General features: G+C 40.9%; 2 protein-coding genes across 6 annotated transcripts in view; one reads left to right on the top strand and one right to left on the bottom strand.

Annotated features, from left to right (window-relative positions):
* The window catches only part of ZSCAN30 (zinc finger and SCAN domain containing 30), a 39,244-nt gene extending 26,478 nt beyond the window's left edge, over positions 1-12,766 (top strand). For all 3 annotated transcript variants that reach the window (XM_009433883.3, XM_529948.6, XM_054671791.2), the window contains exons 3-4: positions 191-335; positions 9,445-12,766. In XM_009433883.3, the coding sequence (XP_009432158.3) occupies positions 191-335; positions 9,445-10,376 (1,077 nt within the window). In that variant the 3' untranslated portion in view covers positions 10,377-12,766. The remainder of the gene's footprint in view (positions 1-190; positions 336-9,444) is intronic.
* Positions 12,767-14,026: 1,260 nt separating this feature from the next.
* ZNF397 (zinc finger protein 397) lies at positions 14,027-23,259 on the bottom strand. Of its 3 annotated transcripts, none has more exons than XM_512090.8 (4): positions 22,718-23,259; positions 20,954-21,447; positions 20,545-20,686; positions 14,027-18,578 (listed from the first exon to the last, which is right to left on the bottom strand). In XM_512090.8, the coding sequence occupies exons 2-4, from the start codon at positions 21,365-21,367 to the stop codon at positions 17,530-17,532; spliced, it is 1,605 nt and encodes a 534-aa protein (XP_512090.3). In that variant the 5' UTR covers positions 21,368-21,447; positions 22,718-23,259; the 3' UTR covers positions 14,027-17,529. The 3 variants fall into 3 exon arrangements, with proteins under 3 accessions (XP_512090.3, XP_063651682.1, XP_009432159.1); XM_063795612.1 differs by having other exon boundaries at positions 17,068-18,578; positions 22,756-23,259; XM_009433884.5 differs by having other exon boundaries at positions 17,068-18,578; positions 22,149-23,256.
* Between the last annotated feature and the right edge of the window lie 2,335 nt (positions 23,260-25,594).

Raw genomic sequence — 25,594 nt, 5'->3', positions numbered from 1 at the left:
TATACAGTTTCTTTCTTTTGGGTTATTAATTATTCACTCATTGGGTTCAAGTCACTAGGGCTCTTAAGGTCCTGTTTTTTTTCTCTCTAATCATTTGAGTTTTTGATTCTTCTGTTACTGCCCTGTTGCTCTAGGAGTTTTCTGCTTGTGTATCCTCAGAATGATAGTGCTGGTACTTGATTACTCCTAGGACACAACTCATGGCCAAGAAATGTTCTGGCAGGAAATGACATCCACAGGAGCACTGAAGTCTCTGTCTCTGAATAGCCCGGTGCAGCCCTTAGAGAACCAGTGCAAGACTGAGACTCAGGAGTCCCAGGCTTTCCAGGAGAGAGGTGAGAAGCCCCAGTCCATGTGGGGTTGAGGATGGAGGTGAGAGCTATCAACTGTGGCACGGTTCATTTTCTTAATGACAGCCACTTGTGGCTATCACTAAGTATTGTGGAAAGGCTTCTTTGCCTAGAAATATTCTTCCTTAGGCTCTGCCTAGAATCTGAAATTCCAGTATCATTTGTAACTTTGGGTTAAGAATTAAAGTCTTTAGTAAAATTCTCTAATACCCATAATTATTTTTTTTCTTTTTCTTTTTTCTTTCTTTTTTTTTTTTTAGATGGGGTCTCACTCTATCACCCAGGTTGGAGTGCAGTGGTGCAACCACAGCTCACTGCAGCAGCCTTGAACCCCTGGGTTCAAGTGATCCTCCTGCCTCAGCCTCCAGAGTAGCTAGGACTACAGTTGTACACCACCATGCCTGGCTAAATATCCATAATATTCAAAGCTCAGTATTCTGTTATATAATTTTGGCTTCATTGGCAAGACAGTCCCTAAGATGGAGATGAATACATTTTCAGTAATAGAAACCACATAATCACTTGAACAGGGAAAGTTTAATGTTAAGAATTATTAACTACTAAGTGTTATAACAAAAAGTGAAACTCAAAAGAATACAGGAATAACAGATATAGAGTGTCTCTAGGGCTGAGGCAGAACATCCAAGGTAAGAACAAATTTGCAGGAGGGTGCCACAACTTCCCCTTTCCTGCCAGGTCTTAGATCCAGGCCTTGTTGGAGAGGGCACAGCCACAGCCCACTGGATGGAGATGCCACTGCAGTGCTGAGCTGGCAGAACTCACTGAGGAGCCACACTCTGGGGTGCTAGAAGCTCCCCATGGGGAGCTGACCTGGTACAGAACTTGCTGGGAAGCTACCCATAGGGATGGGGCGTTTGGAACTCATTGGGATGTGTACTGCTGGGTGTCCCATGTGCTACAGAAACAAACACAAAGAACATGCCAGAACCAGGAAGAAAAGCCCTTTCTTACAGTTCCTCTGCAACCCCCTCTATTGATAAAGCGCACATCATGCCAGCTGGCAAATAGTCCAGTATCACAGACAGGGCAATGAAGCGTAGATTTGAAACTGAGGCAATAAATTGATAGCTGTCACAGATGCCAGGGATTAGAACTGAAAGGACTTTGATTATGTTATTGGCAAAATCATCCTATGGGCAGCAGATATATCAGGTATACCAGCTTGTTCTCATTAATCTTTTGTTAAATCTGACTACCCTTCTGATTTTGTCTTCACCAAGCAATCTTATTAACTTCCTATGAAGCTTAGCTGTAATAAGAAAATTGCATTTGTTCAGTCCGGTCCATGTGATGGTTACATTACTCATTAATTCTCATTCTGTTTTTATTACTGAGTTTCACGGGCTTAGTTATTAAGAGTCTACCCCAAGAGATAAATCTATTTTTTGTATGATGATAAAATTAGGTATATGAGGACCTAAGCCCAAGGGCCAGACCCTGGACCTTGGCAGTTCACCAAAGGAATCCATACCATCCATCCACTGAATTCTTCTGGGAAACTGCTTCCCAACCTTCCCCAGGCATCATACCCTGATACTACCATTAGCCAAGCAGGCCCTCTTAAGTATCTTCTGCACCAAGCAGGTGCTACATTAAAACGGGTTTTGAAAATTCATCTCAAGGAAATCAAGCTGTCTCTATTTGCAGAAAATATGATCCCATGTCTAGAAAAACCTATCGTCTCAGCCCCAAAGCTTCTTAAGCCAAGAAGCAACTACAGCAAAGTCTCAGGATACAAAATTAATGTGCAAAAATCATAAGCATTCCTATATACAGAGATTCCTATATCTCTGTGTCTGTACTGCACACCTGAACAACAATAGACAACCAGAGAGCCAAACATGATTAACTCCCATTCACAATTGCTACAAAGAGAATAAAATACCTAGGAATACAGCTAACAAGGGAGGTGAAGGGCCTCTTCAAGGAGAACTACAAACCACTGCTCAAGGAAATCAGAGAGGACACAAACAAATGGAGAAACATTCCATGCTCATGGATAGGAAGAATTAATATCATGAAAATGGCCATACTGCCCAAAGTAATTTATAGATTCAGTGTTATTCCCATTAAACTACCATTGACATTCTTCACAGAATTAGAAAAAAATACTTTAAAATTCATATGGTACAAAAAAAAGAGCCCTTATAGCCAAGACAATCCTAAGCAAAAAGAACAAAGCTGGAGGCATCATGCCACCTGCCTTCAATCTGTACTACAAGGCTACTATAACCCAAACAGCATGGTACTGGTACAAAAACAGACACATAGACCAATGGAACAGAATAGAGATCTGAGAAATAAGACTGCACATCTACAACCACGTGATATTTGACAAACCTGACACAAACAAGCAATGGGGAAAGGATTACCTATTTGATAAATGGTGCTGGGAAAACTGGCTAGCCATATGCAGAAAACTGAAACTGGATCCCTCCTTTACACCTTGTACAAAAATAAACTCAACATGGACTAAAGACTTAAATGTAAAACCCAAAACTATAAAATCCCTAGTAAAAAAATCTAGGTAATACCATTCAGGACATAGGCATGGGCAAAGATTTCATGATGAAAATGTCAAAAGCAATTGCAATAGAAGCAAAAATTGACAAATGGGACGTAATTAAAGAGCTTCTGCACAGCAAAAGAAACTATTATAAGAGTGAACAGACAACCTACAGAATGGGAGAAAATTTTTGCAATCTATCCATCTGACAAAGGTCTAATATCCAGGATCTACAAGAAACTTAAATTTACAAGAAAAAAACCCCATTAAAAAGTGGGCAAAGGACATGAACAGAGACCTCAAAAGAAGACATTTATGCACCAAAAAATATATAAAAAATAGCTCAACATCACTGATCATTAGAGAAATGCAAATCAATACCACAATGAGAAACAATCTCATGGCAGTCAGAATGGCGATTATTAAAAAGTCGAGAAACAACAGATGCTGGCAATGCTGTGGAGGAGTAGGAACACTTTTACAGTGTTGGTGGGAATGTAAATTAGTTCAACCATTGTGGAAGACAGTGTGGTGATTCCTCAAAGACCTAGAACCAGAAATACCACTTGACCCAGCAATCCCATTACTGGGTATATACTCAAAGGAATATAAATTATCCTATTATAAAGATATATGCATGCATATGTTCATTGCAGCACTACTCACAATAGCAAAGACATGGATTCAACTCAAATGCCTACCAGTGATAGAGTGGATAAAGAAAATGTGGTATGTATACACCATCGAATACTATACAGCCATAAACAGGAATGAGATCATGTCCTTTGCAGGGACACAGATGGAGCCTGAAGCCATTATCCTCAGCAAACTAACACAGGAACAGAAAACCAAACACCACGTGTTCTCACTTATAAGTGGGAGCTGAACAATGAGAATACATAGAAACAGAGAGAGGAACAACACACACTGGGGCCTGTGGGGGTGGGAGAGAAAGCATCAGGATAAATAGCTAATGCATGTGGGGCTTAATACCTAGGTGATGGGTTGATAGGTGCAGCAAATCACCATGGCACACATTTACCTATGTAACAAACCTGCATATCCTGCACATGCATCCTGGAACTTAAACTTTTAAAAAAGAAAATTCATCTCATCAGGTCCCCTGCCTTAAATCAGGTAAATGACGAAATCATTTAGGTAGACTATTTTTACTTTGTTTTTTTTAAAATCTTAAGGAACAGAGACTGTGGTAAGTGTTTCTTGGGCTTTTCATATTGTTATTTGTTATGGGATGAGTTGTGTCCCTTCAAAATTCATATGTTGAAAATGTAACCCCCAGCCAGAACCTTAGAGTATGACTGCATTTTTTTAGAGATAGGGCCTTTATAAAGGTTAAAATGGGGTCATTAGGGTTGGCCTTAATCCAAAATAATTGATGTCCTTAAAAGAAGAGGAGATTAGGACACAACACAGACCAAGGGATGATCTTGTGAGGACCTAGCAAGAAAGTGGCCATCTGTGGCCGGGTGCAGTGGCTTATGCCTGTAATCCCAGCGCTTTAAGAGGTTGAGGCAGGCAGATTACTTGAGGTCAGGAGTTCAAGACCACTGTGAAACCCTGTCTTTACTAAAAATACAAAAATTAGCCAGGGATGGTGGTGCATGCCTATAGCCCCAGCTACTTGGGAGGCTGAGACAGGAGGGTCACCTGAGCCCAGAAGGTGGAGGTTGCAGTGAGCCAAGATTGTGCCACTGCACTCCAGCCTGGATGACAGAGTGAGACTATCTCAACAACAACAAGAAAAGAAGGTGGCCATCATCTGCAAGCCAAGGAGAGAGAAGAAACCAAACCTGCTGACACATTGATCTTGGACTTCTAGTCTCTAGAATTGTGAGAAAAGAGATTTCTGTTGTTTACCACCCATTCTGTGGTATTTTGTTATGGAAACCCTAGTAAACATACTATATTAAAATTCTTCCTTATGTCCATATGAAATACTCCCAACTTTATTCATAATCCACTTTCTTTAGTTTACAGAGTCCTCATAAAACACAATCTATACTTGAATGCAGTGAGTACACTGCACTTTGACCTTTTTTTTTTTTTTTTTTTTTGAGATGGAGTCTGGCTCTGTCGCCCAGGCTAGAGTGCAGTGGTGTGATCTTGGCTCACTACAACCTCCACCTCCTGGGTTCAAGCGATTCTCCTGCCTCAGCCTCCCGAGTAGCTGGGACTACAGGCACCCGCCACCACGCCTGGCTAATTTTTGTATTTTTAGTAGAGATGGGGTTTCACCATATTGGTCAGGCTGTTCTCAAACTCCTGACCTTGTTATCCACCCGCCTCGGCCTCCCAAAGTGCTGGAATTACAGGCATGAGCCACCGTGCCCAGCCTCCTGACCTTGTTTTAACTAAGCCTCTCACTCCCTCTGATCCCATCTGTGTTCTGTCTGTTTGGATATCTTGCCACTTTTCTCTGGACATGCTTCAGTTTCTCCACATTCATCTGAAGTTTGGGGATCAAGACAAAATAAAATACTCTAATGAGGATCTGATTGATTTAAAATATATTCACCCTCCAACTGTTATCTGTTACATTTTTTAACTTTTTATTTTCTTATTACTTCATAGTGGCAGTATGTTGTTGACTCAGTCACCATATCAGTAATAGTGACTCTATCTCTCCAATGTCCTTGGACTTAGCAAAATTTACTCGTTCTCCATTTATGCGTGGTCCCATGGCCATGAATGGCCTTGACTGGGTTCCTGTTAAGTCTCCTTATGCTAGTCTCTTTTCAGTCTTGAAAGTCTTAGCCCTGCCTCTGAAGAATTAATGTGGATCCTTTTACAGCTTTCACCTAGGTCATGAGGTTTAAATTGTTGGAGAGGCCCACTGTGATATGATTGTAAGAGTCACCATGCCATTTTTACAACCTTGAGTTATAAGTTTCTTGTAGGTGCTTCACTAGCCTCATGATATGCCTTGCCAGAAGTAGCGCCTGAGATGGAGATTTGGGTGCAGGTGATTTATTGACGATGTGTTCTTCAGGAAAAATCTGTAATGGAGGGAGAGAAGCAGGATTAGGAAGGGAAAAGAGCAAGCAATGATGTGGTCTCAGTTACAGTCTAGCCTTGGTCTAATCCTTGGAGCATTTCATGGGCCGCTGAAGCATAATTGCACTGCAGAGTTGTCTCTTCTTGACGCAGAGATGGGGCAATGAAGGTGGAAGTTACTTCCTGGGCCAAGTGGCTCTCATCAGCCAGGGTAATTCTCCACAGAAGGAGGCATCTCTGTATAGTTAGGAGCTGTCTTAATCGGTTAGGACTGCTATAACAAAATACTATCAACTGAGTGGCTTGTAAACAACACGGATTTACTTCTCACAGTTCTGGAGGCTGAGAAGTTCAAGGTGCTAGCAGATTTTGTATTTGGTAAGGTCCCACTTTCTCATGGATGGCACCTTTTCACTGTGTCCTCACGTGGTGGAAGGGGCAAATGAGCACCATAGGGCCTATTTTATAAGGTCACTAAGCCCTCATGACCTAGTCACCTTCCAAAGGGCCGCACTTCCTAATACCATCACCTTCGGGGTTAGGACTTCAACATATGAATTTTGGGGAGACACAGACATTCACATCATTGGAGGAGCCAACATTCACAGTGGCTGAGGGAAGGAGGCATCATATTGGTAAAGGGGAACTGGGTGGGCAGTGGAGCATCACTGACATAGCATTAAGGCTAAAAGCATACTCGTCAATATGCAATTGAAGGCCACATCCCTAGTTAAAAGGATTTTAAACTAAACAGGATGGAATTGCTCACTGAACTGCTGAGCTGGCAGAACTCACTGAGGAGCCACCCCAGAGAACAAGTAAGAAAAGCAGGAGGTGTGTTAAAGAGAAAAGCTAGCTGGGTGTGGTGGCTCATGCCTGTAGTTCCATCACTTTGGGAGGCTGAGGCAGGAGGATTGCTTGAGACCAGGAGTTCAAGACCAGTCTGGGCAACATGGCAAGACCCCGTGTCTACAAAAAAAAATTTTTAATTAACTGGATGCAATGATGCGCACCTGTACTCTTAGTTACTGGGGAGACTGAGGTGGGAGGATCCCTTGAGTCCAGGATTTCAAGGCTGCAGTGGCTGATAATTGTACCACTGAACTCCAGCCTGAGTGACAGAGCAAGACTCTGTTTCAAAAACAAACAAACAACAACAACAACAACAAAAACAGAAGAGCTCTTCTAACAGAGATACCTGTGCCTTATTTCTCCTCCAAAGAGCCTCTTATAAATCTGTACCCCACCCTCCAGCCTCCAGACTTGGGCCTGATTACGAATTAGTTTTCATTCTTGGGAGATAGTAATTGGGTTATCTCTATGCAAGTATTTCTGAATAATCAAGTGACCATTTCTTATTGTAATCTTTTTTTTTTTCTTTTTGAGACAGTCTTGTTCTGTCATGCAGTGGTGTGATCTTGGTTCACTGCAACCTCCACGTCCCTGGTTCAAGTGATTCTCGTGCCTCAGCCTCCCGAGTAGCTGGGATTACAGGCATGCACCACCATGCCTGGCTAATTTTTTATACTTTTAGTAGAGATGGGGTTTTGCCATGTTGGCCAAGTTGGTTTTGAACTCCCCTGGCCTCAAGCGATCTGCCTGCCTCAGCCTCCAAAAGTGCTGGGATTACAGGTGTGAGCCACCGTGCCCAGTCTCTACTTGTAATCTCTATTTGTCTTTTCTAAGAATTACTCTAGTTAGCTATTTATTCCAACTTTTTAAATACAATAATAAATGTATAGTTGAACAAATAAAAATCTTGATGTCTTCCTGATGTATACATCTGAGGACAAAATTTTTCTCTGGTCTCATAATTTGACTTCATATAGTTACAGAATTTGAAGACGTATTTAAATCCCATAAGTTACATTGCTTTTCTAATTTTCATTGCCCTTAATTTTGTCCCTACACAATTATATTGCCACTTTATACCCTATAATTGATACTCTTAATAATTTGACCTATTTATTACTTTCAGAAAATTTCTCATTAGGTTGTTGGGTCTCTGACTTTAACCTATTTGGTACTTTTAATTTTTATGCCTCTATTGTATGCAAGTATATTTTTCATAAATGTTTTCTTTTTGAATAAATGAAACAATGAATAATTTAAATTTCTATCTAAAATCCAAGGACAATATGAATTTTAGAGGTGATGTCGTCTGTGTTTAATTTCTGGTAAGGAATGGGGAAAACGGGAAGCCAGACAATCCTCTGCTTTGATCAGGTATCAATTGTGGTGCTTTATTGTTGTGTTTGAAGTGTTGTGAACTTAATATCAGAAATAGGTATTCATTTTTATATAAAAGCATAATGCTTTTCCAAAGCCAAATTTAAATGATTTTTAAGTTATATTTTGATTCAGTGCAACTACAGCCCTGCATCCTTCCAATATGGAAGGCAGATAGCATAAAGATTACCAGTTTTGATGTTAAGAATGTTTATTTGAACCCTAACTCTTAGCAATTATTACTTCTATGGCCTCACTTAGCTTCTCTGAGCCTCAGTTTCCTGATATGTAAAATGCATATACATTTAGAGGGCTTTTGGGAAGATGTATTTTTCAGAATAAAATAATTCAAGTTATATCAGCCATTTCTAGTTACTAGAAATCTCTAGATATAACTAGTAGATGGCTGACATAATATGCCCCATCTCTAGTAGCCTTCTATTATGAGTTACTGTAGTTATCTAGAGAGATTTCCAGTAACTCATAACAGGAGACTACTAGAGATGGGGCATGTTTTGTGAGAGCCAGAAGGTCTGGCTCTGGGCAGTCATGTTTTTAGGTATAAATGCTCAAAGAAGGAGTTGTCTCCATCCCCTTCTTTGATACTTATACATTTAAAAAAGTAAAACTATAAGATTCTTTTGTATTCCATGGATGATTTAAGTGAAAAAATTTTTTTAAAGTTAAAAAAAATTCCCACCTGACCTGAGAATGAGTCAGGAACCTGTATTTCTTTTCTCTGGGTCTGTGTCTTATTCTATTTGCTTATAATTATTTAATTCATTTGGAACCTATCAGAATCTGAAATTGCCTTAATGCTTTCTAGTTGCTGCCCAGCTACCTCTGTTCAGTGCTAACTCCCAAAGCATTTCCTAATCATATCTTCTGCTCTCCTATATTGATAGAAGACCACAGATTTAAGACTCTTAGATATCTTTCTTTATCCTGATCATTCCTTTTAACTTTTTTTTCCTGATTATCTCATTACCTAAAAATGTATCTTCTCTAACCCAAGATTGTCTCCTAGCTTCCTGGTTTATCGCCAATATTCCTGTTTGTCACCATTCCCTCTAACTAATGTCTTTCCTTGTTCACCATCCCTCTTCTCCAATACTAATTCATTTCTTTGTCTACCTTACTCTCCAAGGGGGCCATATTTGGCTACCCCAGGCCACTTCTCTGAATTCTAGATTGGGAATCTAGTTTTGAGAACTGTCCTCCTAATAAATAAATACCTATTTCATTGAGTTTGTGTTCCTGCTACAACAGTTTCTTCTGTCATGGGAAGTAAATGATACTTACACTTTCTATTCACATTTTTAGATGGCAGGATGGTGGCTGGCAAAGTGTTGATGGCAAAGCAAGAAATTGTTGAATGTGTAGCCTCAGCAGCTATGATATCGCTGGGAAAACTTCCTGGAGAAACACATTCCCAACAGATAGCTGAAGAAGCTTTGGGAGGTCTGGACAACTCTAAGAAGCAAAAGGGAAATGCTGCAGGGAACAAAATCAGTCAGCTTCCTTCCCAGGACAGACATTTCAGTCTGGCAACCTTCAACAGAAGAATCCCCACAGAACACAGTGTCCTTGAATCTCATGAGAGTGAAGGAAGTTTCAGTATGAATTCAAATGATATTACACAACAGAGCGTTCACACTAGGGAAAAGCTCTATGAGTGCTTTGACTGTGGGAAGGCCTTTTGCCAGAGCTCAAAGCTGATTAGACATCAGAGAATTCATACTGGAGAGAGACCTTATGCATGTAAAGAATGTGGCAAAGCCTTCAGTTTGAGCTCAGACCTTGTTAGACATCAGAGAATTCATAGTGGTGAAAAACCCTATGAATGTTGTGAATGTGGAAAAGCCTTCAGGGGCAGTTCAGAGCTCATCAGGCATCGGAGAATCCACACTGGAGAGAAGCCTTATGAATGTGGAGAATGTGGGAAAGCCTTCAGCCGGAGCTCAGCCCTTATTCAGCATAAGAAAATTCACACTGGAGATAAAGGCTATGAATGTATTGCATGTGGTAAGGCTTTTGGTAGGAGTTCTATCCTTATTGAACATCAAAGAATTCACACTGGAGAGAAACCTTATGAATGTAATGAATGTGGAAAATCCTTCAATCAGAGCTCAGCCCTCACCCAGCACCAGAGAATTCACACTGGAGAGAAGCCTTATGAATGTAGTGAATGTAGAAAAACATTTAGGCATAGGTCAGGCCTTATGCAGCATCAGAGAACACACACCAGAGTTTAACTCTGTGGGTAAGAGTTGTACAATTGTGAAATGCAAGGAGTTCACTGTAGGGGTGAGACTCCACAGAAAAGAAAAGTTTCCTGAGAGCAGAACTTCTGTCCTTCCCGCCCAGTTCGGTACTATAAGAAGACATCCACACAAAGATGTTTGTTATGATTATTGAAGTGTTAAATGGAAGAAAAATGTTACCCAAGTCTTCTCCAAAAAGAATGGTAGATATTTCCTTGAAATGCCTAACCCATTTCTGGATGAGACTCATCAATATCCCCTTCACTCCACTCTCTGCCAACTCAGATATAATTTCCATTGGGCACCTTCACAGTAATGCCAGGATTGGGGCAGAGATCCTGAAAGAGCTTCTTATAAGATGGCAAATGTGCCTGGCAAGAGCATTTGTATTTTGTCAGGTGGAGGCATGTGCTGAGAGTTATTCAACTATCTGAAATGTTGAATTGGGAGGTTGTGAAAATATTGAATTATGCTATTAGTTTAATAATATCTGAGGCAGTAAAATAGTACCTGAGGAATGGTGCCTCATTCTGCCCCCTTGCCAGTTGTCTCCTCAATCCTGAGCTTCCTGCTGAGGTTAATTCAAGTCTACTTGTTTATTGAGCACCTGCTATGTGCTAGGCATTGAGGTAGACCTGGTCATTGCCCTCCCAGAGTTAAGGGCTAATAGGATATGCATATATACTAAACAGTAATTACAGTAAAGTGTGGTAAGTGCTTTGGTAGGAAAAATGCGGGTTTCCATCAAAGTACATGGCAGGGATATCTAAATCTGGTCTATGAGTCACTAAAGACTTCCTGGATATGATGGTATCTCAGACGTAAAGGTGGGTAGAAGGTAGCAAGGGCAGGGGAGAAGAGAACAGGATCTGGAGACACTCCATGAAGACTCTTCTCTACTGCAGAAATTGTCATAGACCTAATTTTTAAAAAAATGAATCTGAGGGAGTAATTCAACAAATATTTATTGCCCTCAAGTATAATAGCTCAGGGCCTGCAAGCCTGGTAAGGAGGGGTGTGGGCAGGGAATGGGGAATAGCAGAGCCTGGGAAGGCAGATCACCGTGTTCCTTTATACTTCCCAATGCCTGAGTCCCAGAGTCATGGGACACAAACACTCCAGTCCCCACTGTCTCTCTAGCCTCTGATATGCATTCTTTCCCTGTGTATATACATGCCTTTTCCCATAAAATGCACCAGTCTCTCACCACACTAATTCTGAGCACTTCAGAGTCTCACAAGTCATTCTGGGTCTAGAATAGGCTCCCCAACTCAGTGATTATAAGTAGGAAGAGGAAAAGCAACACATGGGGATTCTGAGCCAGGCTTTATGACAACTAATTCCTGCTGGAGAGAAGAGTCCTGATGATGGGCTGTCTCCAGATCCTATCTTATCTTCATGCCATTGTATGGGCTATAACCTCTGCCTGTAACTCTCTCTGCTAATTTTTATTTTGGCAGTTTTAATTAACCCACAATTGCTGAGGGCAATTAATACCTAAAAGAAAGTTTGATTCCTCTTCTAAGATATCCTAGGTAGTGTCATTTCTAAAGAAGACTTGGTGATCACTGCTTGTATTAGTCCATTTTCACAGTGCTATGAAGATACTACCTGATACTGGGTAATTTATTTAAAAAAAAAAGAGGTTTAATTGACTGACAGCTCCGCAGGGCTGGGGAGGCCTCAGGAAACTTAAATCATGGTGGAAGGCGAAGGGGAAGCAAGCACCTTCTTCACAAGGTGGCAAGAGAGAGTGCAGGGGAAATGCCAGGCACTTATCAATCAGCCAAATCTCATGAGAATTCACTATCATGAGAACAAGGGGGAAATCTGCTCCCATGATCTAATCACCTCCCACCACGACTCTCCCTCAACACCTGGGGATTACAATTGGAGATTTGGGTGGGGACACAAGAGCCAAACCATATCACTGCTGTTGTGGGTAATAGGGGAGGTGAAATTGGGGGGACAATTCGGCCTCTTTGTGTCCAGAGGTTGTGCAGTTATCGAGTGAGGTCGATCAGAAGTCTAAAGGGATCTTTCAAATGGATAGTGAGTTGCCTTTTCCTATAGGTGACAATCAGAGATTTAATGTTTTAAGTATCATATAATAGGTTTTTCTCCTGATTGTGAATTGTAAGTGTTGGTAATACAGAAAATGAGAAAGTATAAACCACCCCTAATCCCATTGCCCATAGAAACGTTGTTAACATTTTGGAGTACTTTCTATTAGTGTTTATTTTTCCCAATCCTAGTATTTTTAGTAAAACTACTGTTTAGTAAATGATTTTTGGTAACTAATTTCAAAATTTATACTTCAACCGTTTATTATTAGAATGTAATGCAAGATGTATTGCAATAAAACTTGAGTTTTAAAAGTTTGCTTTGAAATTATTCATTCAAGAATACGGAACACAATAACATGAACAGAGATAATGCTAGGACGATGGGGAAGAGGTTGTGGGAAGAAGATAGGGAACTGGTGTTCTCAGTTTCTATTTTCTGGGCCAAAAAATGTCGGGAAACTAAAATAGACAGTCTCTGGGGCTGCAGTTAACCAAAGTGAGGGGGCATCTGAGATTTAGTTGTTGTTGGAAGACAATGGGAATGAGAGCAAGAAGGAGCCTCTTAAACACAAACATGTCCTGTGTTCACCAGAATTAGGACTCTCTCTTCCCTTTAGTGGAGGTGGCTGTATGCACCAGACTGGAATCTTCAACACTAATTGCTGAGAAGGACCAAGCTTAGACCTGTGGACCTGCCATGACCACCTCCTCCCTCAGCAGGTCTTCAATGAGCTTGGAGAGATGAGGGTCGGATTTGCTTTAAATTTCCAATCCTTTCAGCTGTATGTATTAGTTGCAGGCTATGGAAATGAGGGAAGGGGAAAGGCAGGAAATCAAAGTTAAGTACACTGCCTAAATTGCACATTATCTTTTAAAATCTGTTTAAGACTCATTTAAGGTAGACATTATTATTCCCTGGACTGCTTCTATACCAAGAGAAACAGGACAGCCCTGAGCAGAAGGGAAAGGCATGAATTACTTTTCTTCCAAGCAAGAGTGGTGAAGACAAAAAAATTTCCTTTGACATCCACCCTATATTGGTGCCCCTTCCATTTCATAAAAAGTGGAATGTTGAAGCTTTGACCATAAGAGATCATCTACATCAGCTCCTTTAAGTGAGGGTCTAGAGTTGGAAGATGACTTGCTTATGGCTACGGAATACATGGAAAAACTCTAATAATCAAAGATCTCCACTTCAAAGCTATTGCTTTTCTCAACTGTAAATCTTTCAGGCAAGAATTCCTTTTGCACCCAGATTTATACTTTGTAGACTTTTTAATATACTAGGTGTGAGATGGTTATGTTTACCATTGTCATTTTACCAGTGATGAAGGGATCAGAGTTAACAAGTTAGCTAATTTCCTGAAACTTGGAAGAGACAAGAGATGCTATGAAAAGCAAATGCTTTTAAAATATTTTCTCAAGCATCCTGGGATTCCATTCACTCTTGCCCCCTAATTTTAAGAGTATTAGAGGTTTACTATAGAAAAATTTGGAAAACACAAAAAAGCACAAGAAAAAAATTACATCACCTACAACCTCAGCACCCACAGATAACCAGTATAGCACTTTGAGTTTATGTTTTCAGTATTTTTAATACATAAATATGTATTTTACATAGGATCATACTGTACATATTGTTTTGTAATATTTTTACTTAACAATATATCATGAATACCTCATTTAATATTAATTGACATCAGTTTTTTTTTTTTTTTTTTTTTTTTTTTTTGAGACACAGTCTCACTCTGTCACCCAGGCTGGAATACAGTGGTACAATCTCGGCTCACTGCAACCTCCACCTCCTGGGTTCAAGCAATTCTCCTGTCTCAGCCTCCCAAGTAGCTGGGACTACAGGCACATGCCACCACACCAGCTAATTGTTTTGTATTTTTAGTAGAGACGGGGTTTCACCATATTGGTCAGGCTGGTCTCGAACTCCTGATCTCAGGTGATCCACCCGCCTCAGCCTCCCAAAGTGCTGGGATTACAGGCATGAGCCACTGTGCCTGGCCTGTGACATCAGTTTTAACAGTTTCAGGATTTTGTGTACATTCATGATGGTTACTGAAACATACATTTCCAGGTACAACTTCAAAGTCAAAAGGCAATGCTTAAGGCTTCTGGTATTGATTGCCAGAGATGGTATGTATTTATTCATGTCTTACCAGCAGCATTAGAGTCCCAATGTCCCTGAATCCCTGTCTGTTTTATAAGGAAAAGTGTCATCTCAACTCTTGCTTTAATATACATTTTAACTGTAGTGAGGTTGAACATTTATTGTTCATTGGCACTTATTTTGTGATTTCCCTACTTAAGTAGCATTTTTTTTTTCTATTGGAACTTTCTTATGGGGAGAGAGTATACTGAAGTGGCTCCACAGTCAGGTTGTGGGTTCAAAGTCTGACCTCCCCACTTTGTAGATATATGACCTTTAGCCTTCATTTCCTCATCTGCTACATACGTGCTGAGAAATAACAATAATAAGTATATACAAAGCCCTTAGCAAGTATCTGTTACATTTACTTTTTTCCTTTTTTTTTGGTTTGGAGACAGGGTCTTGCTCTCCCAGGCTGGAGTGCAGTGGTGTGATCTTGCCTCACTGAAGCCTCGACTTCCAGGGCTCAAGCGAACCTCTCACCTCAGCCTCCCAAATACTTGGGTCTACAGGCATGCACTACCACGTCTGGCAAATTCTGTTTATTTTTTGTAGAGATGGGGTCTCACTATGCTGCCCAGGCTCGGCTTGAACTTCTAGACTCAAGCAATCCTCCAGCCTTGGCCTCCCAAAGTGCTGGCATTATAGGTGTGAGCCACTGTGCTTGGTCTATCTATTACATTGCTTTCTGACATACAGTAGAGCTTTCTTATATAAAGAGTATTTCCGTTTTACAATTCCTACTTTACGTCCTACCTTTTCAGTTTGTTCAGGTCTTTATCTATGGAAAAGGAGGAAAACAAGAGTTGAGTAGCTCTTACCATGTATTTTAATATCTTACATCTTTTCCAAATAATCCCATCAATTTTTTCCATATTCTCTCCCTAAACATCGGCATTTAGGCCTCCTGCTGTTCTTACTGGTTAGCACATGTCCACTGATGCATGCCCCAATAAGAGCATTACTTCTCTTTGCTTCTTTTTATCCTCATGAAAATTCTTTTTCTATGCACATGATTCTAGATTTCCATACAGATTTGTTTTTGGTGTGGTGTGTTATTCTTCTGACCTATTAGGTCTTTTGAATATGTCTTTGTGTTGCTGGCTAACCTGTACAACATTCCTTCTTACACTAAGCATCAGTCTAAATATTCTCTTCCTGCTAGGCCCCTCAGAAAAGGGAAGTCTCGACTGACTGTGACCATTAGTTTCAGTTGTCACTTCCTTTTAGCATTGTCTTTAATAAAATTTGCAAAAGATGGTTGGGCGCCATGGCTCACGCCTGTAATCCCAGCACTTTGGGAGGCCGAGGCGGGCGGATCACCTGAGATCGGGAATTCAGACCAGCCTGACCAACATGGAGAAACCCTGTCTTTCCTAAAAATACAAAATTAGCCAGCTGTGGTGGTGCATGCCTGTAATCCCAGCTACTCAGGAGGCTGAGGCAGGAGAATCGCTTGAACCCAGGAGGCAGAGTTTGTGGTGAGCCAAGATCGTGCTATTGCACTCCAGCCTGGACAACAAGAGCGAACTCCATCTCAAAAAAAAAAAAAAAAAAAAAAAAATTGCAAAAGATATTGTGAAATACTGGTGACGTAAGACAAAACTGAACATGTGCGAGGTGCCCAAAGAATGTCACAGACCCAGCAACTGACAAATATTTTTTGAGCACCAAAGCCCAAGGGAATGTACTAGGAATTGTGGGCGTATAGCCCCAGAAACAAATGATATGGCAGCTTCTGATCCAGAGCGTTGGGAATTTTAAGAAACCTGACAGCAGCTCTGATATTGTGTTTAGACTCAAAGGAGAATAGAGTCTTAACACTCTAACAGACTCTTGAGGTATAGGCTGGGCTCTTTCTCACCCTCATTCCCACCACCACCCTCATGGAAGTTGTAGGATAGCCTACAGGTTGGGCAAGGAAACCACATATTTGCCCTTTCCCTGGGGTCACATAAACCAAGACAAAGCTCTTGACTACCCTGTGGCCCAAGGGCTCCAGGTTTTGTCTATTAACAGGAACTTCTCCATTGGCACTGCTTAAGAGTCTGGCCAGACCCAGACTTCTCTGACAGACAAGATCTCACTACAACAGGAACTCAAGGAATGCTCCACACTTTGTTTCTGGCCTTTGGCTACTGTTCTTTACTGGGGTACCACTTCCCTGGAGTACCACCTTGGCTAACTCCTCCTCATCCTTCAGGCCATTTCCCCCATTTCCTTATCCAAGGCTGAGTCAGGTGCTCCTTAAGGTCACATAGGAGCATTCCACTTTCACTGCCTGTCTGGCTGCCTTGCCCATTAGACTGTAGAGACTACAGTCGTTTTCCACTGTATTCCTAGTTCCTGGGACAAAGTAGGTACTCAAAAAATAAACTTTGGGTAAATTATATTCTTTCTTCTCATGCCTATCTAATTCCTGGCCTGCCCTGGGCTCAACAAATCATTGATGAAGCCATTTCCCCACTTTTCCTGCTGCTCTGTCACTGTTCTTTATTGGGTCAGTTTTTTTTTTTTTTTTTTAGTTCCTGAGACAAAGTGCCTCACACAGTCCACACCAGCCCCATAACCTAGCACACTAACAATCAGATGCAGTGACAGAGCCTGGGTTGCTATATTCATGACACTTTCATACAAAATGAGGTTTCAATGTTACATTCCCACTTTTCGTATTTCCTGAGTATTCCTAATAAGAGAAGAGCTGGAAGTAATGATTCTTCTGTATTCTGTTCTGATTAGTCACAGGAAAAGCTTTCAAGGGACACTTTACATTAGCACTGGGAAACGCTGCACAAAGCAAGCTAGACTCAAGACCTAGTATTTTATAACCTTTATGGAGTTTTGCTCCAAAGTAAACTCTTTTGACTAACAAACATAAAAATCTGACTGAAGTATTTACACTATTCACAGTATTCAAAAATTACTTTATAGTGTGGACTCTTTGATGGCGCATAAGGACCGATCTGTGCCTGAAAGCCTTCCCACATTCATTACATATATAAGCTTCATCCCCAGAATGAATTCTCTGATGCTGAACAAGGGCTGAGCTCCTTTTGAAAGTTTTGCCACATTCATTACACTGATAAGGTTCCTCTCCACTATGAATTCTCTGATGTCTGATAAGGTTTGAGCTCAAACTGAAAGCTTTTCCACATTCACTACATTCATAGGGTTTCTCTCCACTATGTATTCTCTGATGAGTAATCAGCTCTGAGCTCTGCCTGAAAGCTTTTCCACATTCATTACATTCATAGGGTCTCTCTCCTGTGTGAATTCGCTGATGTCTAATGAGTTTTGAGCTCTGGCTAAAGGTTTTCCCACATTCATTACACTCATAAGGTTTCTCACCAGTGTGAATTCTTTGATGTATAATGAGATATGAACTTTGACTGAATGCTTTGCCACACTCATTACATTTACAAGCTTTCTCACCAGTATGGATTTTCCGATGTCTAATGAGGGCTGAGCTCTGATTGAAAGCTTTCCCACATTCACTACATTCATATGCTTTCTCACCACTATGAATTCTCTGATGAATAATAAGATAGGACCTCAAACTAAAGGCCTTCCCACACTGGTTACATTTATAGGGCTTTTCTCCAGTATGGATTCTCTGATGTTGTGTTAGAGAGGAATGCTGCTTGAAGCTGTGCCCACATACATCACATCTATAAGGTCTCTCTTCTGGAGGAACTTTCTGACACATTATAGAGTCTGTAGTTAGAATCAAGCATCTTTCAGCCTCATCATAAAGGTCTCTCTTTCCTAGAGATTTGTTTGTGAAGATCACTTGACTAAAACTGCCCCCCTGGGAAGGAGATCTTAGTTTCTCCCCTGTAGCACTTCCTTGCTTCCACACTAAATTGCTTTCATGCTCACTAATTCCTCGAAATGAAGGTTCCTGAGGGAGTCCCTGTGATTTTTCTTCTGAGATGCCCTCTTTTGTTGCTGTTTCACTGTTCTCACAATCTGAAACAATAAGTAGCAAAAAAACAGATATTACATTTCTCTTGTCACCGTCAAAACTTTCTACATGAGAGAAAACAGAAGCTTCTACCTATAAAGATGTCACTGTCCTCCAGTATCTTTTTTTTCAACTGGCCAAAAGAGGGTCTCTCTTATCTAATAATAAAGTCTACATCTACACTTTGAATTCCATCCTTTCCTGCCTCTTTTGAGACATCAACTGATAAATTACCTACAATTTTTTTCTACTATTTACAATCTCTTTCTCAACTGATTCCTGTTCATCAGCTTTTAAATAAGCTTAAGTGTCTCTTACCTTTTAAAATCAACCTTCTTGCCTACATATCTCCCTCAAGCAACCTCACTCTCTCTCAAGTGGTTTCGCAACCTCACTCTCTCATACTGATTTCTTGAAAGAGTTGTCTGCAGCCTTTCAAGTGAAAGTATCCTCATTCCACAATCTGGTTTCTGCCTTACTGTCCTCCCCCGCCCCCCACCGCCCCATCCCCTACTTCCACTGATACTACTCTCATCAAGATCACTTCATAGCTCTTTAATCCACTAAGTACTTTCTAGATTATTACTTAGCCTCTCTGTAGCATTGACACTGAGGATCACACCTTCCTTCTAGAGACATTCTCTTCCAGTGATATTAGCCTTATTTCTGTGGCTGTTCCTTCTTAGATTCTAGGGTAAATCACTCAAACACGAGCGTTCCTCCAGATTCTGTTTTGGGCTCTCATGTATCCTTACTCTACAAACTCTCTACCCTTGGCTTCCATTACATCTTACATTGTAAGCTATTGTCTGACTAATGTCTGCCCAGATCCCCAATTATATCCATATTTTATTAAGCTCTAGAGTCTTATGCTAATCGGGCATTTTACTTTTGAATATTTCACAAGCACCAAATGTACCAACCTAAACACATCATCAGATGTATTTGTTTTTCCTTATGTTTTCTCATTCACATGAACAGTACTACCATTAACCAGACTGTTGACGACTGAAACCTCAGTATCATCCTCAACTCCTCTCCCTCACACTCTAGTTTTAATAATTACCAGATGTTGCAAAACAACTTAAATGCTGATGAACAGGAGTCAGCTTTTATGTTCTCCACTGCTTACCATAACACATATTGATTGAATACACTGTGGCCACTTGGATTACAGCAGTCTTTAATAGGACTATACTCTTGCCTTCCTCACGATTCTCCATTTGCAGCTAACTTCTAAACTACAAATCAAACTATGTCACTCCTTGTCCAAAATCCTTCAACTGCATCCCACTGCACTTAAGAAACTATACAAACAAATTAGCATGACATACAGGTCTTCATGACTTGGATCCTATTTTCCTCTCTGGTTCTTTTCTTACCACCTGTCAATTCTCCATTCAAGTCAAATTAAACTACCTGCAATTTTCAGAATGGGTTATATTCTCACACCTTCGGGATGGTATGGCCTTTACTTGGGCTACTCCTCCTCCCACCTATTTACCTGGCTTTCTCTTACTCATAGTTCAAGTCTTAGCTTAGATTTTCTTCCTTCAGGAAGTGTTCCTTGATCCTCTAAGATTGGGTTAGGTGCCTTTAGATGTGCTCCAACAGTACCCACTGCCTACTTATATTCTATAATTTACTACATTGCAACTGCCTTTTTATTTGTCCATCACCCACCTAGACCTGAAACCTCTCCTGGGGCCTACCACAGTACCAGACATGTATTGACGCTTTATAAAGTTACAACATAATGAAATGAATGAATGAATAACAGGGAAACTCACACAGGAGGGCTGACAGCAATTCATGAGGGGTGAATACAAAGCCGCTAAAGCGAGCACCTCTGGTTTAGAATAATAAAGGTGATGCTCACATGTGGCAAGTTTGTCAAGTGCAATTAATTCTGCATTCTCAAAAACAGAGGCCTAAGTGTCAAGAGTTTCCAGATGATTTCCCATTCCTCACCACTTTTAGGGGAAAGGCATGGTTTCCAGGATTTCAGCTGTGTCTTTAAGGGCTGGAGGTGGATGTCTGTTGACTCTTGGGATGCTCTGAGACATGTTAAATCCTTCCATGGCACTGCTGGTCCCTGTGGACTAGCTGGGACCTGAAATCAGTAAAATATGGTTAGCTTTGTGAGAAAATCCCTAAGAAAACTTGCTTAGTAAAAATCTCAAAGAGGTCAATGATGACATCTCCAGGGATGAAGGACAGGGGAAAAAGACCATTCAAGGGTATAGACAAGTATGGCTCTATTAGTCCCTTCAGGTTAGGGTTCAGTAGAGACATAAAAATTTTTATCCTACTGTTATGATACCATTACATGCTCCAGGCTGTAAATTCCTTTTCCCACATCACTTTTCTCTGTTCCTACCTGCTGCCCTGGGTCATCAAACTCCCTCTCTAAATCCTCCAACAGGGTCACAGCTTCCTCGCCGCTTTCTGGATTATGTTGCTGAACCCAGATCTGCAGCTCCTCAGGCAGAATGCTCAGGAACTGCTCCAGTACCAGCAGTTCTAAGATCTGCTCCTTTGTGTGCAACTCTGGCATTAGCCACTGATAGCAAAGTTCCTGGAGTCGGCTCAGAGCCTCCCGGGGCCCAGGTGTCTCCTGGTAGCAAAACTTTCTGAATTGCTGACGAAACAATTCTTGGCAGGATTGAGTACTCCCATTCTGCTTAAATTTCTCATCCCAGGACAAGTTATCTTCTACTTTCACTAGTATTAGTTCTTGTTCCGGAGGATCCTGAGGTATCAGAGTTGAAATCACTCCAGATTCCACAGCCATTCTTGGCTGAAACAGCTTAGCAAAAAGCTCAGTACAACTGGTTCTGTGCTTGAGAAGGAGTGTGAGTAATCTCTTCTTTCCTGAAGGATATAAAAGCAGTTAACTTACAGCAATCAATAAAATCTCTAAGTACTTGTAATAATAAAGATGAGTAACTTTAGTAATATATTGAAAGGGAGTAGATTTGGGGCTATCACTAAATAAAACAATAATGTGATGATAAACTAAAAATCATTAACCTCAATTAGTGTCTCCCATTATGAAGAATTCCTACCACTAATGTTAGAAAAAACTATTTTAGAAGCCTAAGAATGTGAATGCAACATTAACATCAATCACATAGTGAGAAAATTTCCTTTCCAATTCTCTTTCAATTCTGATTGTATCAAGGAGAAAAGTCTATCTTTAACATGTATATATTAATAAACTTGTAGAACTCTCTTTTAAATAAAATACAGGCTTCAGAATCAGACTTCCAAGGGTAAAAATATTTAGGCAGAATTTAGTAATACTGATTTTAAACATTTATTTTTACTTACTTTCTATCTAAAGCAAGTAATGTTGATTTTCATTTAAGGCAGTAATAACGTTTTTTTAAAAGTTCACATTAAACATGAGTTGATGTAAATATTGGATATTTGTCATTTGATCACATTTGCTGTTTACCGAATTACTTCAACAAACACTGAGGCACTTACTGAGCATTAAGATTTTTGCTTATGAATAAACGAGTCTACAGAGGAATTGACCAAGAACCAAGACGTATCTGTAAAATGCTTACCATGTGTTCAAAAACATGATAGGTATCACATACACAAAAGAAGCAAAAAGATCCGTATCAGTTCTGAAAAAGCTTAGAATATCCCAAGACTAAAAATGTTCAAAAGCAAAATATGGTAACAAATAGGTATTAAATGTTGTGACACAGACCAAACTTGACCTGCTTTTAGGATGGCGAGATATCGATAGGAATGTATGCCCTTAGTTTGTCAGGACAGATGAGTAAAATTCATTCCTCACACTACGGTTAACGTTAAGAGATTAATTAGAATATTTAGCCTACAAATTTAAGGTTTAACCAGTCCGGCCGCACTAACTAGCCCTTCTATTTTTATATCCTTGGTTAAACCGCAGCATTTACGTAGTCACGGGGTCAGCGGAACTGCGTTTTCCTTTGGAAAGCAGGAGTTTGAGTGCTGGCCTCCTCTGAGTTCCCCAGTCGCTTGGAGACGCCGCGCGGGCCAAGGGGCCGCGACCTGGGGATGGGCAGGCCGAGGAGAGGGGCTCCTCCACTGTCCGGCGCGCGCTCCCAACCCCACCTCCCTCTTCCTAGGGGCCCACGTCCCTCACCGCGAAGCCCAGGAGCGGCCAGGAAATGAGCCACCCACCCCGAGCTGCAAGCCACAAAGACCGGAAGTGCGCGTACGCAGTGTTCCGCTCTCGCGCCCTTCGGGTCCTCCGCCGCCCCGCCCCTTGCTCTGAGGTAGCCAATCAGAGCCGCGGGCTCTACCGTTTCCACCGCCTTCTCCCGGTAGCCGCTAGCCCGGGGGAACCTCCAAGCCCAGGGGAGGGTGCGCTAGGAGTCGGGGGTCCTTGTGAGCGGCGGCACCTGGAGGGTCCCGCATCTCGCCTGGGCCGTTCCCACCCTGGCACCACCCATCATTGTTGGTGTCAAGTAATTCCCGAATCTCACTCCCAGTTTTCCATTAAAATATTCAGATTTTCGGCCGGGCGCGGTGGCCGAGGCGGGCGGATCACGAGGTCAGGAGATAGAGACCATCCTGGCTAACACGGTGAAACCCCGTCTCTACTAAAAATACAAAAAGTTAGCCGGGCCTGGTGGCGGGCGCCTGTAGTTCCAGCTACTCGGGAGGCTGAGGCAGGAGAATGGCGTGAACCCGGGAGGCGGAGCTTGCAGTGAACTGAGATGTGCCACTACACTCCAGCCTGGGCGACAGAGCGAGACTCTGTCTCAAAAAAAAAAAAAAAAAACTCAGATTTTCCTGTGATTCCAGTTCTTTTCCGACAAAAGTAAATGTAAGGATGAATAGGCTGAACAAAAACTAACAGTCACCTATATTGCTTTTGCCTATGAGTATCACTGGAGCCTTACAACAGTTCTGTGCTGTGGCTATGTAATCCCAAATTTACAGCCGTAGACATCGCCCAAAGTCAGGCAGCTTGTGACCAGGGACGTCCACGTCCCCATAGTTAAGGAGACTGGTATCGTAGACTCCAGGAGCCTATCTTAGGGTCTTCCCGTTCTTCAGTGGAAGCTTGCTGGTATTGTCTCACTGTTTAAATTTTTCTTTGGCTATTTAGTCGGTGAAAAATGATGCCTCATGTTTCAACTTTGTGAGCTTAAGATGGTCCCCCTTCATGTTTACTGACCATTTATGGTTCTTCAGAGATGGCTTTTCCCATTTAAAAAATTAAGGGAGTAAAATTTTTCTTTTTTATTTGTGAGAATTTTTTGCTTATTAAGGATAGCAACTCATTTGTTGCAAATCGTTTCCCATTTATTTGTATTTATTTTTAAAATGTTACATTTTACATGTTTAAATGTTACATATTTTTAAAATGTTATATTAAAAAAGTACACAGGATAATAACAAAGCGATACATACATACATAGAAACAAATTCTCCTTTGTGAGCCAAGACTTAAAACACATATTTGAGAAAAATGTTCGTTAGCATTCAAAGCTATTAGTGACTCACTAAATAATTTTATCATTGTGAAATGACTACAGCAATTTTACAAAGCAAAAAACCAAATAATATTAATTTGTTTATAAATTATCAATTGCTTCATAATGAACCACTTCAAGACTTAGTGACTAAAAACAGCAGATGTTTTATTGCTCACAGTTCTGTTGCCAGGAATTCAGGAAGGGCTTAGCGGAGATGGCTAGTCTGCTTTATGATGTGTCAGCTATCTTCACTTAACTGGGGTGGAAGGTCCAAGATGGCTTCACTCAAATTGCTGAAGTCTTGGTGTTGCCTCTTGGTTGAAGTTACTTGATTCTTCTCCACAAGGCCTCTCTCCATTCAGGAGTTTAGCCTAAGATTTCTTACATGGTGACTGGCTTCCAAGAGAGTTAAGGAGGAGGAAAGATGCTAATTCTCTTAAAGCCTGAGTCTGGAACTGGCATTACATTTTTCTGCAGTTTTCCATGACAGAAGGACTAGAATGGTGGAAAAGGGAAATAGACATTAAGCAGCTTGATCATAGGAGGAAATTTTGGCAGTTATCTTTGCATCCAACCTAACACACCTTGTTATATTGAGAAACCTACTATGTAAGAGTGAAACTATTGAAAGAGAGAAGGCATATCAGTTGAAATGCTTTTGGCTGCAGTAACAGGAACCTTACTAAATGTCCTTATTGTTTAAGCCTTTTAAAAACAAATCCTAATAGCTAGATGCATGGAGATAAAATCATTCCCAGGGTTGGTTACTTCTGTATCTGGACAATATTGTCAAGGACACAGGTTTCTTCCTTCTTTTGGCTCTGCCATCTTTAAGTGTGTTGTTCTCCAGTCTGGCTTCCTTTATGGTCCTAAAATGATTTCCTCAGTTCCAGACTACAGATAATGTTCAGAGACCAAAAAGGGGAACACCTTTATCTTTTGCCCCTTTATACGATTAAGGAGACTCTTTTTCCCTGACAGATTTCTCCGTCATGTCTTATTAACTGAAATTGCTTTGAGTGCTTATGTCTATCACTAACAAGGGAGGTAAGGCCTCCATGGTGGGATTAGGACAATTGAAATTTATATCCCAGGGCTAAGGAGAAGGCCAGCCTCTCCTAAAGGACACAGACACTCTGGGGAGAATGCATGAAATTAGGGCTGTGTTAAAAAGGCAGAAAAGGGAAATAAATAGATGAATGTTGAATTTGCAACAGTAATATCTGCTTTGATAGGTAATCTGATTCCCTTGTATAGGTAAGAAAGTGAGACACTGAGAAAAAACCCAGACTCCTGTCCTTCCTTATAAGATGTTACATATGTTTAAAATATAAAATATTAGTAATTACTTACTTGCAAGAGATGTAGATTAGAGATCTAGAGCCAGTTTCTGGGACATAGTTTAAGTTCCTACTGAGAGAGCAACTGATTACCCCATAGGACTGTAGGACCTTAGGGCTTCCTTAGAGCCCCTTAAGGACCTTAGCCAACAATTTCCATGACTTATTTAACTTTCAGTGCTATCGATTATATCA

This window comes from Pan troglodytes, chromosome 17, assembly GCF_028858775.2.
Source record: "Pan troglodytes isolate AG18354 chromosome 17, NHGRI_mPanTro3-v2.0_pri, whole genome shotgun sequence".
Classification (NCBI taxonomy): Eukaryota; Metazoa; Chordata; class Mammalia; order Primates; family Hominidae; genus Pan; species Pan troglodytes.
This window is presented reverse-complemented; position numbering and strand designations above follow the sequence as displayed.

Excerpts from the sequence above, each read along its gene's own strand:
- ZNF397 (XM_512090.8), bottom strand. The coding sequence starts at position 21,367 with ATGGCTGTGGAATCTGGAGTGATTTCAACTCTGATACCTCAGGATCCT. Across the intron at positions 20,687-20,953 it reads TTGATGACCCAGGGCAGCAG|GTCCCAGCTAGTCCACAGGG; the intron begins GTAGGAACAGAG and ends TACTGATTTCAG. Across the intron at positions 18,579-20,544 it reads ATGCCTTTCCCCTAAAAGTG|ATTGTGAGAACAGTGAAACA; the intron begins GTGAGGAATGGG and ends TTATTGTTTCAG.